The 19,687-nt window shown below is 39.3% G+C and overlaps 1 protein-coding gene and 1 long non-coding RNA gene across 3 annotated transcripts in view; one reads left to right on the plus strand and one right to left on the minus strand.

Moving 5' to 3' along the window:
* The window catches only part of nemy (cytochrome b561 family member no extended memory), a 57,289-nt gene extending 46,279 nt beyond the window's left edge, over positions 1-11,010 (minus strand). For both annotated transcript variants that reach the window (XM_022083804.2, XM_022083803.2), the window contains exon 1: positions 9,835-11,010. In XM_022083804.2, the coding sequence (XP_021939496.1) occupies positions 9,835-10,025 (191 nt within the window). In that variant the 5' untranslated portion in view covers positions 10,026-11,010. The remainder of the gene's footprint in view (positions 1-9,834) is intronic.
* Positions 4,580-19,687, plus strand: LOC110839530 (uncharacterized). The gene is made up of 2 exons (XR_002546518.2): positions 4,580-4,783; positions 19,316-19,687. It is a non-coding gene; the product is annotated as an uncharacterized LOC110839530 (long non-coding RNA).

The raw sequence follows: 19,687 nt of genomic DNA on the forward strand, positions 1-19,687 counted from the left end.
AGATATATGTGTGGGACTGTACGTGTGTTTCTGTGTGTTGATACGAAGGGGCGATACCACATTCATGTCAAAAAGAAATGTAACTGTCGTCTAACAAATTACTCAGTAAGTGAGATCAGCAGTCTAACATCCGTTTTAAGACTACTTAGAGAATATTTCAAAGAATATTCTCTATCTTCTGGTGGAATAGTCCGTATTCGAGGTGACGGGCTATCAAAATGGAGAAGTATCCCTGAGTAGCTTAGGAATTTCCACGGCAAACACAGAAATGTCAAGAACACGCCTTCGTGGCTCTATACTGGTCAGGTCACTCACAAAAGTAAATAAGCTGGAAAAGCAAAGAGACACGGAATTCGAGATGTTGAATACAGCAGGCCGTATAAGAGATCTGAGGAGGCGACACGTTTCTCGGATACAAGATGGCACGGCGTCACAACCCGGAATCTCACGATCCACGGTGAAGTGGCATACCGAATCTGGAAGTAAGACTCATCTTGATTTTAAAATCGGATGGAGATAAAAGTGGTAAATAACGAGCTGTTCAGTGATTGGCTGGGAGTGGTCCACACGTACTGGAGACATGTTGCCTTAGACTCACAAATTAAAAATAAATACCTGAAATTTCAACGTTCAGTCTGAAATATTTTTCTGGCTGAGCTATATAACAGCTTTACACATGTACTTTCAAGATTACACAGAAGTATTCTAGGTCTACAACGGCGCAACTTATAAGATTTGTGGTCATTGACGACTTGGAAAAAACCCAAAGAAAAGCAGTTCAAAATAAGCAAAGGTGTTCAGATTAAGCACTTTCTATGCGCCTAGTTTATCGGACACAACTTTAAATCATATGTAAATAATAAAATAATTTCGGAAAGCTGTCTGCCACAACCGATCAATAAAAACGTCTTCATAGACTATTTCAGTACACAGCGCACTGACTTCACGGTTTGTACACAGTACTCGTCAGAGTAACCATGCAGTAAAGCGTAACAAAAGTAAATATTTCGTGCGAGTTCTTTATGAGTCTTTGTTCTGCATTGATCTCTCTCATTTACTGGAGATACTTTTGTCAACGGAACTAAGAAACAGCGAAAATAATAAATTTGAAAGAGACATTAAAACGATTATTGAGAAATAGGGGCACCAGTATAAAAACAGCCTTTAAATAACTTTGTAGCATACCGGGCACTTTCCCTTCTTCAGAAAAAAAAACAGACTCCTCGGATCGCCATGTTATTTGTGTCAGCTTATGACACAATTGACCGATTTTCAGGAAATTTTATAAGAGTATCGTGTGGTAAATCCCCTCTGCAATGTACACAACTCTACAACCGCAAGTGTTTTTTTTTCGACTGAGTTATAAACAGAAATTTCACAGTTCAGTAAGAATTTTTAAGAATCAGGATGTTAATAACGATGTTAAAATTTGATGACAGCGGGTTCAGATAATCTAATCACAGAATTACTTTCGTATTTGATTTTAATCATAGCTGACAGTTCAAACAGACATTCCCCTGATCAGGATTACAATGAGAAACTTAGAATATATATTACCATCACAAGATCTTAGTTGGTTTATTATGGAGTATTAAATTTTATCATAAACATACTCATCAGAACAAGAATTATCTCGATAAACCAACTATTTCGACTATCAAACTTAAGTACGTAGATATGTATACGGGTCCCCAACGAAATACATCGAATATTCTTTGTATAAACAAATGTATAGAACTTTAATTCATTATTTTGTCTAATAAAACATTATATACAGCTATGTACTCAACAGTCAGAGCATGAAGTTACCTAAATTTGCTATCAATATTAGGAATACTTTGGAAGTCGGCGTAAGATCACAGTGAATCTCAGAGGAACAGGACGTGACGATTTGAAACAGGGCCTACGGAATCTGGGCCAATGACAACATTGGTATTGACAGTGTCTGTATCAGACACGGTCAGATCAAAGAGGCTTTAACGCCAGTTTTCAAACCGCCAGTTAAGATTACTGTATCTCATTACGTTGCAGTTAGCACATATGCTGCGCGCGGCGTAAAAATGTTTAAGTCCACTGCGGTCAATTCAATGCCCTTTGGCTATACCCGACTCCACTAGTTGTTTGTTATGTTGTTACTTGTTGTCATAGCAACAGAAGGCATCGCGTTTCCAGCGCGCTCATCTGTACGGAATTATTTCCGCTCTGCTATAAGATGATCATTACATCAAAAAGTAAACAAAATTGATCTATGGAGTAGTAAGTAGTCGAGCTATTTACCAGTTGCTGACAACGAATGTGTGGGTGAATCTCCGATTCGTAACCACGTAGAATTTAATCAATATTTCCATCTGCTGTGTGTGTTCATTTGTTTCGGAACACGTTCATCCAAAAACACGACTGAATTTTGAATCTGGCATATAAATGTAAATAAACTCGTAAATATCACTCACTGAGCATATATTCTGAGGTTGTCGCGGTGAAGACGTAGGGCTGCTGAAGATTTGGGGGGGAGGGGGATGTTCCTCCGAAAACTCTGGTATCTACAGACATAGTATTTAGGCCCAAACCGAAGAAAACAATGGTTATCAATTACCATGGCGACCAGTTATCTAACGCCTTTACGTCATTTCACGGTTCGAAAAGCAACACTAGCTTATACGATCAGCAGCTATAGATGGAAGTCAGATAAATTAAACACAATTACGACAGCATTCACTTTTCGGAGTAAATAACATTCTGGGTGAATGTTACTCTCTCTTTCTCTCTCTCCCTCTCTCTGCTGATTAGCCATCTCTTTTACCAGTTCTTTCCCAGACCAGAACATCGTTTTCAAAATCGATTATTGACATCGATGCTAGCAAGTGAAAGCGTAGCAGAGCGTTCGTTACTCCGTAACGTTTATAAACGATACCAGAGTTACAGAGGCTTAATATTACGAGAGCAGAGACAGTTGATGTCTTCCGGAATGTTGCGCCACGTAATCTGGCAGAAATTTACCGACGATTCAGAGGTGCTTCCTACTTCCATCTTAGCCCTGACAGAGCACCTTTGGAAACTTCTAGAAGACTACACGGCAATCTTCTTCAGACTATGTTTCGGTTTAGATGACAGCTCTAATTTTACCTAAAATTTGCTTTTACTAACTCATTATTTCGATCCGAAAATAATTTAATTTGTTCTATCATAAATAAGTCTAACGGAATCGTGGAGGCAAAACCAGAAGATATACGATGTTCCATCCACCACTCCCAACCCACCTACATACTCAGTCCATCTTGGCCTACGTATTAGATCTCACTGTCCCGACAGCACTACTGAACGTCTCATTATGTAATACTAAACATGTATGATTATTAATTTATAGAGCATTCTAGCGCCGCCATACTAATTTACGTTGAACAAAAGCAGGCAATACAAGATTTTACAAAACTTTTTTCCAGTCCATCAAGTAAGACTCGACAATTTAGTTGCTAATGCGGAATCATCTTGCTTATCCCAATTCAAGTTATTTAACTGACAGGGACTAGAATTACATATGCAGTATACACATAATTTCAGTTATAGTTAGAGGGTTCTTCTTTCGAAAATTAATTTCCATTTTCGCTGGTGTAAACAGGATTTTAGACTCGTCAGACAGAAAATCTGCAAACGTTCGCGGGGCTAAACCAAATCTGAACAGGTAACACTATTTCTCTGAACATAATTTAGATTTGTATAGGTCCCGACTAGCTTACATTTGACATATGTAGGGCCTGATCCATTTAGTTCTTTATCGTTGCACTGATTCGAGTTATGTTTATGATAAGCAAACAAAACGAAGCATTCCCAGGTCAGGTCGTAAATTACTCATCGCCATAAAAAATAAAAGCAAAGTTGTCGTCCTGTTAATTAAAGACGCCACTCCATGGAGGTGTATGGAGGAGTGGAGGTATAACGCCACGCATTCTCAACCTCAGCAATAGATGCACTAGGTGTGTAGTCACCATCAAACGGAAACCTTCCGCCATTTGGTATTTTACATTATACAAAACGCTCCACAGAATTTGAATATTTCTATCGCACAAAATTTCAGGTCACTGTATTAAATGACAATCCAACTCTACAAATTTGCATGGCTGTCATGTGTGTATTGCCGATGGCAAAATAAAAAATAAATTATGGGGGGGGGGTCCTTAGGAGAATTATGTTTATAGTGCGTTTCATGAAAATCCCGTCAATTAGTTAAAAAAGTTACAAGTCATGAGACGCATAGACATAAAGATACATAAGCCAGTCTCTCTATAAAATGGAATAAAGTGTGCTACAATCTATTACACCCCGAACAAATTAGTTGAGCCGTAGCTGACGTCATATATAACGGATAATGAATAGAAAAGGGGAAGATGCTTAATAGCGGATTTCCGTTCTGTGCGTATTGCACAAAAACAGAGCTGTGTCCTCTTTTCTGCCGTGCGACACGCATTGAAGACTGCAATGAAACAAAATTAATTGGCATGGTATTGAGACTGTACATCTACATAAGCGTTATCGGCTAAGGTCAGTCTGTTTATAAATTTGCAAATGACGCAAGAAGGACGACTAGAGCGGAAGTTACCCGTGGTACGACGCTTTGTAGAAAGTCGTATGTCATCAGAATTCTGAAAAACATAAACAAAGTTGTGTACCGCTTTTCAGTGTTCTTTTCATGTTTTTAGATACAACATCTTTTTTTTAAAAATGTCGAAGCGCAGATAAGTTATCTTTCTTATCGCATTTTAAGCTTACATCAGTTACAAACATGGAGGTAAGTGAATAGAATCTTTCATGTTTGTTTGTAACATCCCAGAATTTAGACTGAACTACGAGGGTCGCTCATTAAGTAATGCCCCACATTTTTTTTCTCAGCCAATAATGAAGATAGAAAAGTGCACTTTTACATGCTTGAGATTTGATGTTTCCCGCGTTCGTGTACGGAGTTTCAAATGATTCCAACCGATAGCGGAGCTGTAGTGAACTGTTAAAATGGCGTCTGTGAACGACTCTCGTTACAAGCAACGAGCTGTAATTGAATTCTTTTTTGCTGAAAAAGAAACTGTGGTGAACATTCATAAACGTTTGTGTGCTGTGTATGGAAGCTGTGCAGTCGATAGGAGCACCGTTGGTCGCTGGGCTAAGAGAGTTAAAGCTTCAGGAAGTGAAGAAACCGAGCTCCGTGATCTGCCGCGCTCTGGGCGTCCTGCCACAGCCACCACTCCAGACATGTTGAACCGCGCGGATGCCATTATTCGTGAGGATCGGCGCATCACAACTCGACAATTGGCCCAACAGCTTTCAGTCAGTAATGGAAGTGTAATTGCAATTATCCGGGCTCTTGCATATTCGAAGGTGTGCGCAAGATGGGTTCCACGAAGTCTCACAGCAGACCACAGGATTCAAAGGAAAACGATTTCTTCTGAATTGTTGGAGCGTTTTGATGCTGAGGGAGAGATCTTTCTGTCCCGGATCATTACAGGTGACGAAACCTGGATACACCACTTTGAGCCGGAGACAAAAAGGCAGTCAATGGAGTGGCATCATCCTCTATCACCGAGAAAGAAGAAATTCAAGTCAACTCCCTCCGCCGGAAAAGTCATGATGACTGTCTTTTGGGACAGTGATGGGGTCATTCTTGTGGATGTGATGCCAAGAGGTGCGACCATCAATTCAGACGCGTACATTATGACCCTGGAAACCCTCAAGAAGCGTTTCCGACGAGTTTGGCCTCACAAGCATCCAGCAGAAATTTTGCTCCTGCATGACAATGCACGCCCTCACACAAGTCCGAGAACCCGGAAAGAAATCACCAAATTTGGTTGAACGGTGCTGCCCCATCCACCCTCCGACTCCATCTCTTTGGGCCACTTAAAGATGCTATCCGCGGAACAAGGTTTGAAGATGACGAGAGCGTTATTCAAGCAGTGAGGACATGGCTACGTGCACAGGACAAGAGCTGGTACCGGCAAGGCATGCACGCACTTGTTCCACGCTGGCGTAAAACCGTACAAGTTCATGGGGACTATGTAGAAAAATAGTATGTGTAAAGGAAACATTGATTTATATTGTCACTAAATTTCAGCCATCTTGAATAAATATATTCTGAGGAAAAAAATGTGGGGCATTACTTAATGAGCGACCCTCGTAGAACAAATTGCACAAGCTACCATATATGAGACGTAAGAATGTGACATTCATGTTTCTATGTCAGTGGCAAACAGCAGTTCATCTAACATACTTATGTAACAAGTCGGTAGCAATTAAACACAGGGTCGCTTATAAAAGCATCGTACTTGACAGACGTAAGTCTTTTAACTCCTTAAGCCTAAACTTCACACAACCGCCGGTAAGTATTTTCTGTTATTGCATATTTCTAATGTGCTACCAAGGAACATTTAGTGGACCAAGAAGGATACAGACTAAAATTAAAATTTCAGCCGTTATTAATTAATTACATGAAAAGCTACCATAACATACGAACACATGAGAATTTTCCTAACATCCATTAAAGATCTAGCAGTGTTTGACCTTACAGTCGATTCCACATCACAAGGTCGTTCACTCGTGTTGTTACCGATTGGATGGGATTGGAAAACACGAGTTCAGGATAACATTAAATGACATAAGGTCCATACTGAATTTCATCAAAATCCGTACAGTGATTCTCCAGCTGAATTATGGGGACAGACAGGTTTGGTGTGCCCTACATGCGTGCATAACAATAACTGTGCAGTTCATTTTGTATAAGCCTGAAAGTGGTCACTTATTTGAGGTACGAAATTGAATTACAAGGCTTCGAAAACAAAGCGGCCAAGAAATCTTTTGGACCTGAATACAATGAAGTGAACAATATTGGGATGTCACATAAGATGAAGATTGAAACGAACACAGAATATCTAGTTCTGTTCTGTTGGCATAGTGAAACCGAAGAGACTCCGATGGGCTGGGCATGCAGCTAGAGGGGATGAAAAATGCATGAAGAATTATGATGAGGAAATCACTTGGAGATTGAGATTGGAGGACAACAATAAGGTTGATCTTAAGAAAACAGGTTGTGGTTGCAGAAATTTCTCAAAGTTAAATGACGTTTTTCAGTGTCAGCAGTGTTGATCCTTCGGATTCTGGTATCACACTATCAGTTAAATTAATTAAAAATTGGGAAAACAGGACTAGCCACAGACATTTAGCATACGAAGGAAGGAAAATATATATCAAGATCTGCATGTAAATTGTCATCCAACCAAAATTTCTTCAACTTTTCCTACTGAAGTTTAAGTATCGCATTAGTTTTGAGCTGTTCCGTCGAGAAAGTCTACCATGTACCAGACTACGCGCCACGCCTCGTCGACAATTGTTTGTGAGCAGCGCGTGCCGTGCGTGCAACGCGACTGAGCTACGACCGGACCGACCATTCACCCATTCACCTGTGACCACTCAAAATCAATGAAGGACGGATACGAAAGCTTTCCGGGCTCGTCACATGTACTTGGAGCGTTTAAATACGTTCCGTCCACTTTATTAAAGCTCGAATATTACACAACGGGGAAAACTCTGAGCCCAACCTGACAGATGATTAGCGTATCGTCTTTATGGGGTGTTATTTATGTTTACTTTCGTATTTCCACAACTTATCATATTTTAAAATTTTATAAAATTCCGGTTCTAACTTGCACATTAAAAGCCTTTTAAAATCAGCACTAAATGTTTTATAATTTAAGATCTATATAGGCCTCGCTGAAAAGAAATGGGCATACGAAAATAATAAATACGAGATTTGATACTGAGACAATTTTCCCAGGGCGGTGAAGATGCCGATATTTGTTCTTCTGAATGGTGACGCCGTGTGGAGTCTCCAGGGCTGAAGATGGAAACGGTATATTTATCCGAAACACCGGTATCTACCTGTGGGTCTACACAGCGTCAAAACCCAGAAGATAAACATCGAGATTGGATACTGTTTTCACAAACAGAGGAGTTACGTGTTAAAGAACTGCATATAAAATTTTAGTCAGGAAACATGAAGGGAAGACACCGCTCGAGATACACACGCCTCAGATGCAAGGTACTGCTTAATGAAGACGACCATCAGCTATCCGGAATGTCACGACATCCGAAAATCCAGAAGGACTCCCTGTGCAGAAATATACTATGTGCAATTATATGATGAACATCATCACTGTCGCTTTGATTTCTGCAGAAAATGAGAGACAATATAACATGCTCGCCGCTGACAATCGCATACACCACAAACAGCGTCTGTTATTTAACCACTTACTTGAAGATACTGAGTCAACAGTCCTACCCTGTAATCCGATAGGGTATTTCCGGTCGAGTAGTTGGTTCACCTGTATCCCGTCCCAACTCAACGGGTATGAGAAGTGGTAAAAGCTTATTGTCAGGGGAAATCAACACACGCTTGCCACTGCACTCAAAGTTGTTTGATGTAAAACCCAACTACAGCTTCTACTATTGTTACAGGAAAAACAATTCTGTGTTTAATTACAAAAGTACATGTCGGCCTCAACGAGGATTCTATTCCACGGTGTTAAGTACATTTATACATGAAAAAGTCAGCACAATGTAACAAATACGCAAATAAGTAATTTAATCGTCAAGTACGAGTATGCGTGCGTCATGAAAACTTACTCTTCAGGGGCGCAAACTGTGGAACACGGGCCCCAATTTAAGAACGAATTGAACTGTGATTCTTTTAATGCTTTTCCTAATTCAATATTTCCAAAATGAAATTAATGTTAAACTTACTCAGTTATTACCTTTCGTCCGCACCCAACACTTAAAACTTTAAAAAGAAAAGCTTATATAGGTCTAGAGGCCATTTGAATTTATTTACAGAACTGCTATTTGCCACTAATCCCAAAGGCATCAAAGTTGTTATTTTTAATTTCCCTGTCCCTTCGTTTTGAAGCTGCTGTGTTTGAGTTATAATATCGATTCCAAACACGGGAGGAAGTTTTTATGTTGTTTTTTCTTCTTCAGAATTATGGAAAAACAAATTTAAACGTGTTCAAATAACAAAGTCTGACATTTCGAGAGTTAGTTGTAACATCTCATTTCTTCAAAAGAGTTGACATTTCTTAGCCGCATGCTTAAAATGTAAGTTCTCTATAGCGAAGTTCATTCTCCATTAGATTACGTACCGCAAAAATCGATGTGTAGGTCGAACAGAACTTAAATTTTCTGCAGTCTCAAACACACTTAAACACCGACTCTGTGTTTGATGATACCGATGCATGAAAATTTCACGGCAGTCGAAATAAATATACATCGATACTTCATCAATCGTTGATTTCAAGTCTCCTCGGTTTTACATTTGTATCCAATTTTGCTGACAGCGATATTTGGTCTTGTGTCCTTCGGTAATTTATGCAATAAGAGAGATCTACACTTGCTGGAAGCAGAGAGACAAATTCATACGATACCAGCTTCCTAACTTCTTAATTATCACAGAAGTGCGTACTTTTGTGACACTTTTCATAATTTATGCGTGGTTTATTAGATTTTTCTATATTTCTTTTATGAAGCTGCCAATTCAGGCTTTGATGAGTGCTCACAGCGGCTGTGATTCTAACACCCACCTTCTCAAATACCTCATTCTTGGCAACCGAGCTATATTTTGGGAATATTATAATCAAAACTTAAATTACAACCGCGGGCTCTGTTAACAGGATGTGACTCATATGACGCTCCATATGAAAATCGCGTTACAAAATAATCTGTTTAATGCAGTTAAATCCATAAGCAATCAGCTAATGAGCACATGGCGTCGGCGAGTTATCAAAATTAAAAACCAAGTGTACTTACTTTTGAGAAATGTTCTCGTTCACAGATTGCGTACCCTCGGATACGGGAATGCTGGCAGCAGTAGGGGGTGGAGGCAGATCTTCCATGGCGGTCGTAAGGGGTGGTGTCTCCGGTGGACTAGGGGGCGACTTGTCGAACTCGGCCATGGGGGCAAGTTCTGGCATCGGGGAAACCGAATTGCTATCCATCATCAGACTTCGTCAAACCAGTTAAAAATCCTACAGAACGGAACTGAGCTTTGAATTTGGTGCTTGAAATTCACAGACGGTTTACACGCGCGCGTCTGGGCACCACCGGAGACCAGACATGCCGCTCGTCAGACGAATAATGAGACCTCAAATGTTTCCCGGTTCGTTCAAGAATGTGAATGCTCTCTGTTTCTACTTATGTCCGCACTGTTTATAATTCCACCAGTCTGGTTTAACAACGTATTTCACCGCACTATTAAACATTAAACTTTACAATGGCATTCAACTAATATCCTTAATTAAAATATCATTTCAGCACAAACATTCAAGAGTCTGAATTTGAAGAAAACACCACGAAGCGAACTGCAAATATTATTTCCTTGGTCACTCGCATCTATAACACAGATAGTTATCCAAAAACAATTCTCATCAAGTGCACCTGGTGTTACAAAATGTCCGGAAACAAAGCACACGCTTTAAATGGCCTGTGACATCGCACACGTGCGATTATTACACTCTAAATTCTTCACAATAATTGGATATCCTGTACGAAAGCGCGACCAATCAACACGAAGCATTCTTCATACAATGTCCAATTCACTACGCATTACAGCTTGCAGGAAACACACGTTCAGACCAGAATTATTCCAGGCGGTTCAGTCACAGAGACGGGGGTGTAACAAAAAGAAATTAGGATTTAATTAAAAACAACACGTTATATGGTAGTGTGATCACAAGGCATGACGGGAAAAACAACATTAGTTGTGTAATTACGTGTGCGGGGAGGGTACAGGAGAGAGAGTTTAAGGAGATGCGACTCAAAACCGGAGATGGAACCAGAGAGGGAAATTCGAGTAGGTGTGAAATATGTGAGTTGATCAAGGGTTTGCGGGCGACTGCAGGCTGAGTAAGTGACCGCGCCCGAAGCTTGGTCTGTGGCTACTGATGCTGTGTCAGCGCAGACAGAACGGTAGCGAGCGCTCGACGCAGCTGACAGCGACGTCAGACTCAGAGACGCAGGGGCTGCCTGACGGGGGAAAGGAACCCTTGCACACTGGAAGGGTCACTGGTTTTAGGGGAACACCCATTGACGCACTTAATATTTATGAAGATGCTGGAACCTCACTCGTTGTTGCTGAAACGTTTTTCCTCACAAAGCCACTCAAAATCGTACTTCGTTTTCTTAGTTAAATTTCGTATTTAAATTCAGGACTTTGGAGTTTTAAACTCGGCTATGACCATGCCACGAGCCCGACTATCATAACTGCACCACTGTGCGATTAAAAATCATAAAGAAACTTGTAAAAACATTTCAAAAGTGAAGAAGACGGCAAATTGTCATCCAACAAGTATAGCTGATATGTAAGACATTGCAGAACATTTGACTACGTATTTACTGGAACCGTGATCCCCTCCGCGGGATGTGCAAAATGGGCATAAGCCAAATTCGGCCTGTTTCTATTTATCCATCCTTAAAGACATCGGCTTCATTCGAAAACGAGTAAAAAAATAATTTGATGCCATAGATTCAGTGTCAAAAATGGAGGTGACGTTCTTGAGAGGTATTTCATGGTGTAATATTTGGTAATTATGACCATATTTGGTTATTTTGAAATGCAGTAACATAAGAAAATCTTTTAAACACACAACTATGCAATTTTATGCTTTGATAAAATTAGAACATCATTCAGCTACTGTAATACTAATTAGAAGTATTTCTGAAGCTGACTTGATTGACTTCAAATTAACAGGGTTAGGATGGTTAGCTTATTATAATCAGCAAATTCTTCTTCTGATTTCTGGTCATTTAGCGTAGTTTCTTACGTTAACGGAGATAACATGGTTCCTGTTTTGTAAGCCATTCCTCTTTGGTCTTCTGGGTCTTTCTCCAAAAAGTTTCAATTGACGTAAACATTTCTCAAATCCGAAATGTGTTTAAGTAAGCTACGAGAAGTGAAAAGAAAAGCGTATTTACGGGGGAATGGGGGTGAGTAGGGGATGTTTCTTAGAGAAAGTCGCATTTATACAAGAATATAAAAATAGAGGGCGCGTAAATATAAATTCCGGTCACAGTGACCACGCGGTCTGAGGCGTGGACCTCGTGCGCTGGATAGTGGGGCCGTGGGTTTATATCCCACTCAAGGCACAAATGTTTCCGTGTCTTTCTGTGATCGAATAACCTCCCATATGGGAGGAGGACAAAGGCCGTCAAGAGCTGCAGAGCCACAGATTTGTTTTATAAACCGGAGTAGGAGTAAACTTAAACTTAGTTCTTAAAAACTGCCAGTTGAAAACAGAAGAAAAAATACCTGGAATTGTATAACCGACAGACAAGTATGAAGACTGTTTATATCTACATTTGTAACGTAAAAATGTTTTATTAGCAGGTACAGGTAGGCCTATTCCAGAGAAATGAAAAATAAGGAACTTTATGAAACACAGATAGGAAACCTTGCATTCGAGTTATAGCAAGTTATGAACAAAGGCTAAAACGCAATATCACGTTTGTTATTATCCACCTGTCTTGCGTTTTCTGAGTCACTCTAATTTAATTTAAAACTCTGCAGTCGTGTTCCTGGGTCTTTCAAGAGCGCATAGGCTTGCTGCAATTTAAATGAAAACCTACAAACAAATGGAAACTTCCCTCTCCCAACCCAACGGTACGCACAAAATAAAATAAATGCCTTTTAGTTTAAGGCTATGGAATACAAATAAAAATTTACGATATTTTGCTGATCACTTTTATTTTATACTGAGTGCAAACATTTGGGCTACACCAAAGGTAATCAGACAGTGTACTTAGGCCTACTTAACCAGACTCAACAGAATTTCAACCCAGTTTTCGTACATCGAGCCTGATATAAAAGCACCGGCCAAGTGTAAAAATAATATAACTCACTTAAAAGAACACTTTATAAAAACAAACCGTAAAAATAATATACTTAATCGTAATTCACTTTACTATTCGTTAAAAAAGCACACACGAAATTTCATTTATAAATAAACAGTTTAAGATAACAGCTGCGCCATCAAAGAGCGGCATGATTTCTGTAAAGTACGTCGATTAATGAGTATCATTTTATGACATGTAACTAAGTAATAAACAACTGATAAGACAGATGAAGCATAATATTTCGTGTTTATTATAACTAACGACTGCAAACTAAGAAAACCAGAACTGGGATTTTCCATCTCATTTCTATTCATTCCATTTCGCAATGATTGTGATCTGTTGCTTCAGAAAATGCCATAGTCTCTAAAAAAATTCAAAATTGGATCGCACGCAGGCATTCTGGAAAGCGCACACAATCTTCTACTGTGCGGGTCCTGATCTCTGTTACCGGTTCTAAACAACATTTTAAATCGTACTCTTTTAAATCTGTACCCCGAAGTACTCGGTTCAAATCTCGTTTTAAAGGTTCTTCTGATAGCCTGATGATGAAGCACACACACAGTATACAAGAAGTTGAATTACATCATTCTCACGCGGTTGATTAACCAAGATGATTTCATTGCAATCTCATGCCTTATTCCATTTGACGCTACATAACTTTAGCAGCAATTTTAACATCGTATAATTAGCGAATCAAGAAACAAATTCACATTAAAACTAAATGTTGTGCTTGTATTCTACACCGTTGCATCACTTGATACACTTTAACATTGAATTAACCATCTGATACGACATTTTAGTAACTATATTTTCTGTTATTAATGCACGGCATGTGTTGGCTCTTACAGGACTCTGAGGATGTGACACAAGGACCTAAACATATAGCACATTAATTAGTAACACAAAAATGTGGTTAATAATATGTCTTATCTGACTACTCATACAGTTTTTAAAACAAAAAATCCACAGTTCACCCAATATGTCACTAGTATCATTGATATAAAATAATTATGCCTCAACGCAGCGTCGTCCAATCTAGTAATCTATTTACATTTATAATCACCACGCACTTAAAAGTTAATGCTGCAGTAAAAGTGTTTATCTACAGAACTGACTATAAGACAGAAGCCTGAGAGTTCATAAAAGTACTTATATCCCTTTTCCTCTAACCTATCGAATTTAAATGTTTCCAATGTCATTTGTTTCGACAAAAGCTTGCGACTGCATCTAATTGGCTGATGATACGCTATTTCTTCCTTTCCGTTAAGGACGCTAATCTAAGATAATTTACCAAGTAGAGCGACGTAATTAACTGCTCGGTTGACAAATTTAATGGAAAACCCATTCCCATCCCGTGGACGTACAGACGGAATTCCAATGAAATATTTAAAGAATGTGACAACAATTTACAAGCATGAGCACACCTTGGCAATATTAGCGTGTCAAATGGATTATACAATTAGTGCAAATGCGGACCGTATCAGAATCACTTATTAGTTAGCTTGACATTTTTTTAAGCAGATGGTGTTCGTGTGTAACATTCCAAAACATGTCAGATTTTCTAGAATAACAGGTAATTAGATGCTCGCCCAACTCCCAAACAGAAGGACCACCTCTACTCGGCTGATGGAAACTTTTTGTCTGACATATTAATAGCAATCCTCCAGGCTTTAGGCTGTCTATTTGATCTTCAATCTGAAGATGTACCGCATTGCGAAAAATGACCTACGGATTGAAACAGAACATTCTCTGTGAACAACATACGTTGTTTAAGACATGAAACTAACTTCACGTGTTGTTGACTCCAACTCTCACTGGTCTATTGTCAGCGGACTCCTGGTACCGACAGTAACGCAATCGATTACGATGCCACTATAATGAATATCCATCAATCAGAGTCCTGGAGGTGTTAACTCGGCAGATTCCCCTGTCGGTATCACTCTCACCAGAAGACGGGAAAGAACAAGTGAACGGTCACTGCAGTTGATAAATTATTGGAACCCTCTGTTACCAAATAGATGGAACACCTCATTTTTGAACGAGGAAAAAACAAATATTGTATTAAGATTTCTGTCTTCTGGGTTGTTGCGCTGTGTAGTCTGGTCGATGTCCACCAACGTTTGAGAGGTCATACTGCCTCCAACATCAGGGCGGTGAGTATGAAGATTTCTGTCTTCTGGGTTGTTGCGCTGTGTAGTCTGGTCGATGTCCACCAACGTTTCAGAGGTCATACTGCCTCCGTCATCAGGGCGATGAGTATGAAGATTTCTGTCTTCTGGGTTGTTGCGCTGAATATTCATCGCCCTGATGACGGAGGCAGTATGACCTCTAAAACGTTGGTTAACATCTACCAGACTACACAGCGCAACAACCCAGAAGACAGAAATCTTCATACTCATCGCCCTGATGACGGAGGCAGTATGACCTCCGAAACGTTGGTTAACATCGACCAGACTACACAGCGCAACAACCCAGAAGACAGAAATCTTCATACTCATCGCTGTGAAAACCTCAAATTCTAAATACTGTATTTATTAAGACAGAAAAAAATGAATTTTATGTTTATTTCATGCTCACACAGGATACGATGTGGTTTGTTTCGAGTTGAGATGGCACAGGTCTCATACGGACACAAATGGATGGCAGCACGATGGGTAACGACGTAATCGAAAATAAAATCGACTCGCGTCAAAAGTTCGGGCTTCCGTCACGTTATTAATAACGACTGACGGAAATTGAGAGTATTACTTTGGACAAGACTCCAATGGCATAATGCGTATGCCAAATTTCAAAAACATTCGTTCAGCTCACGGTTAAGTTTGCTGCCTTCAAAGGTTCTTCGGCCCGAAGACGAAAACAGACATCGCGTTGAGTGGAGACTTTGGTTCCACATTGGGGCCAGAGCAGAAATGACGCATCTGAAGGACACGGGGGCAAACTGCGTGTGGAGGAAGGAAAGGAAAAAATGGGCAGCCTGTTTGGGGGGTCGTATTAGAACCGTGACTTGACCGGTCGCTTTGCTCGCACATGGTGGAGGGGTGCGTACCCTCGCTCTATCGATTCACCCTCTCCGGCAGCAAACCACAGCAACAGGGAAACAGCCAGCTATAATGCCCACGGTCGTCTCTCACTCCTTTTATCACCAATCTTTGCTTCCTTGAAACAAGAGACATCCGACAACAAAACCCATTCTCGTGTCTACTTTTTGTTTCGCATTTAGACAATAGTTGAAGCAGTTTACAGACGTAAGGGCAATCTCATGATTCAACGGAATCGTTCTCTAGCTCTTTAAAACGACCTGTAATTTCGTGTAGTCATTACGCACAAAAATCAAACTCTTCTTTTCAAAAGAAAATGCTCACTTGCAGTTGAATAAACATTGCTAAATGCTCACTAACGTAAACCTAAACTAGCTGGCTAACAACTCTTGTGATGGGCTGGCTGAAGCTGGCTAATGATGCATCCATCATAAAACATTTGAGGAACCTGCATTGAATTTTATTATTCTATCTTTTAGACTTCAGAAGTTCGCAAGTTATTGAACAAAGGAAATTAAGAAATCCGAAGGTGGAATGATTGATGTTAGAAGGTTTATGAAAGGCGGTCAATTGGTCTAAAATTTATGACACACACACAAAGGCACACAAATTACCATTTTATACCACAAGACCAGTTTATATAATAACTACCCACAGCATTTCAATCCAAAGTCTGAACTAAAATTAAATCCCCGCAGTACCAAATTTAATCAAAATTCGTTGAGTAGATACGGATACAGAACCATGTCATCTCCAATACAAGTTTTTCGTAAAGTACTGAAATCAATGGATATCATGTCCATAAACTTACTAGTAAGTAAATCCAGTATTCTTCACGCTTCGGAGCAAACTCGATTTTGAAGCAAGCAAGCTTTCACCTTCGTATATATGAAGCTTCTTGCAAGACAGACTAGTATTTCGCCATTCTTTCGCTGTTTCTGGTGAGAAGGTACACATCACAAAGAACAGAGTTATTGAAATTCATGTCTGCTTCATTCAACCTTCTTCTCGATCTACATAATAAATATTCAAGACTATTCGGCTATGGTCCCTGCTAGTTCTCAACTTCAAAGAATATCTTAACGAAAATGCCTTATAAACAGAGACATGACTGAAGTTTTAAAGTAAAACCGAGAGACGTAAATTTTTATAACTTCGGTACAAATGTGGATTTATTTAACTGAATGGGCCCTGCACTAAGCACCTCTGAAACGTCGGTAAACTTCTGTCAGATTAGCTTTAAGTACGTATTAAGTACTCATGTTGGACGCTGCAAGGTAAGACAGGAAGACGATCATCTCTGGTGTTTGATATCCCTGATACAAAACCAAAGCAAGAAACCCTGCTAACTGAAACGCATTTCTTTGCCTTCTCGACACGCTCTTCTAACTTCGCTCTCACCCTATTCTGCTATCAACAAAATGGCTTCCGTCGAATTCCAATCACAGCCTTCCCACTCATGTGAAAGAGTCCTTATTCGGTGTCAACATTGGCACTTCATTATTTCCGTGAACAGCTGCTCCCGAACAATTGGGATAGTTTTCGGTCTATTACGTTCTTCAACAGGCGTCCTTAAATTAACACTGGAAAGACCATCGTACAGCTTGAACTAAACGCCATGGACCCCCCAAGCCGGAATATTCTCTATAACACAATTTTCACTTCGAATAACCACTTCAACCAGATGAACTACTTTTAAACTCATTCACTGCGTACACTCGTAATTTATATCTTGTATTTTGAGTCGTGTATAAAATGTAGGATTAGTGGGTTTACATTGCGTTCGTAAATGAGGCAAAATCATTTATTAGTTAATATTTTCCGTCTCTCTTGCTTAATTATTTATAGATACATGAGGAAAATTAACTGACGCAGGTGTGAGGGCCCTTGTTAATGAGACACGAGCTTGTTTCAAAGTCGCCTGTCGTTTTCATTTATCGTTGCGTGAATGGTCCGTCGCTAGTTTATTAAGAATCTTTCGGCACGTGTTAAGATATTAAGCGCCGAGTGACCTCTCTGCTATGCAGGTCGGTTATTATCAGTTATCCGCAGACAATTTTTTTAAAACGGTGCATAAAACGTCTGGCGAATAGAATATTTTTCTGATTGGTAACATGAGCCAACATCTGTCGACCCCTGCTGTTAAATTTCTGTATTTTCAACAAAGAACAGACGTAGATTTGAGAATATTTAATAAAGCATTTCCTCCTACAGTTTACCAATTTTTATTCAATAGTACCTATGTTTGTTGTTAAAAAATTACTAAAAGGAAAATTCTATTCTATTTTTACCGCCGTTTCGCTTTTGGTATGAATGGATCTTGTGTTTTATAACGTTCATGAGGGATTGGTCATTACAGAGGAAACCTTAAACACACTGGCTACTACATATATATTTATTAACCGATAACTATCAACAGAAGTCTCGACTGTACGAGGAGCTAATTAAAGGATTAAAAAAGAAAACAGAATCTAACCTAACCCTCGTCTGGAACACCCCTCATTTCCTGCCACAACGTATCAAAGTGGGCTCTGAAAATACATCGCTTATTTTGTTGCACTGTCAGTAATGTAAGTTTAACAGAGATCAATGACAGATTATACGAAACGAATAAAGACGCCATATAGGCTTAATTAAATAACTGGAGCTCTATGAACGCAGAAAATAATAACAAGTGCATGAGTTTAAATATAGGTCTGTTTTAAAATGTATTAAATAAATTAATGCCTTACGACCCCTGTTAACAGATACTTTGAATAAACCCGTCTAAACTGAAAAACTATTTCATCCAAAAAGCCAATAAATATAAGAAAAAATTGCATACGACATAAATGAATGGCCATTTATGATTTATATCTACGACTTTCATGAGAAAATGTTTGGATGTAATACATACTTAAAGAAATACAAAGGAAAATGCTTCCATGGTTTTGCTGTAATTCATAGGTATTTGCAAAACAAACATCCGAATCGACAAACAATTCATACAAAAATTAAAGAAAGCCTTATGAAAATACGTGCTCACCTGAGGGACATCTCAGCACAATTCTGTATAACGCGGCTTATGTTACGCTGCATAGAAAATGGGTTCATTCTTTAGAAATGCTAGAGTATACATTTAAATAAACCAAATTAGTTGTAACCATAAGTTTTAATTCAGTGGGAAATAATTAAATATAACACTTGAACTGTTTTTTACGTTTAACGACATTATTTAGGCCCCTTGGTCTCTGAGGAATATCAAAGTTTAAAATCTACAGAGTTCCGATTTATTTAGATATCAGCATTGATGACAGGACATTCAAAGCTTCACGACTCTTTCGGGGGTCAAAATTACCTAATAGCAATAGTTCTAATTTTAGGATGCTTCATGTGGAACCGAATCAATGGCGTTATAAACCACTTCGCGTGGCAAGGCAATGCCCTCTGCAACCCTTCCTGGCTACGACGGGCCTGCAGGCAGGCAGCTCAGTGATCAACCCACAGCCACACCCTACTTCAAGCGAGTGGAGCTGTTCTGGATTACGAATCAAAATTTTGAAACTGTTAAAGTTTCTTAACAGAACAGTGGGAAAGTTAAAATGGCGTTGCTACAAGTAATGGAATTTTGCAAAATAGCTACGTTTCAAATTTTAATTGACGATTTAAGCACTGGAAAATTTTTGTCATCGTTTATTAAGCGATGCTGTAGATACTAGTGACGTTGAAATAAACCTAAAAATATTTACATCCGA

The sequence above is a fragment of the Zootermopsis nevadensis genome, unplaced genomic scaffold (genome assembly GCF_977971745.1).
Source record: "Zootermopsis nevadensis isolate Lab colony 2312 unplaced genomic scaffold, Znev_1.0 Znev_ptg000009l, whole genome shotgun sequence".
Lineage (NCBI taxonomy): Eukaryota > Metazoa > Arthropoda > Insecta > Blattodea > Termopsidae > Zootermopsis > Zootermopsis nevadensis.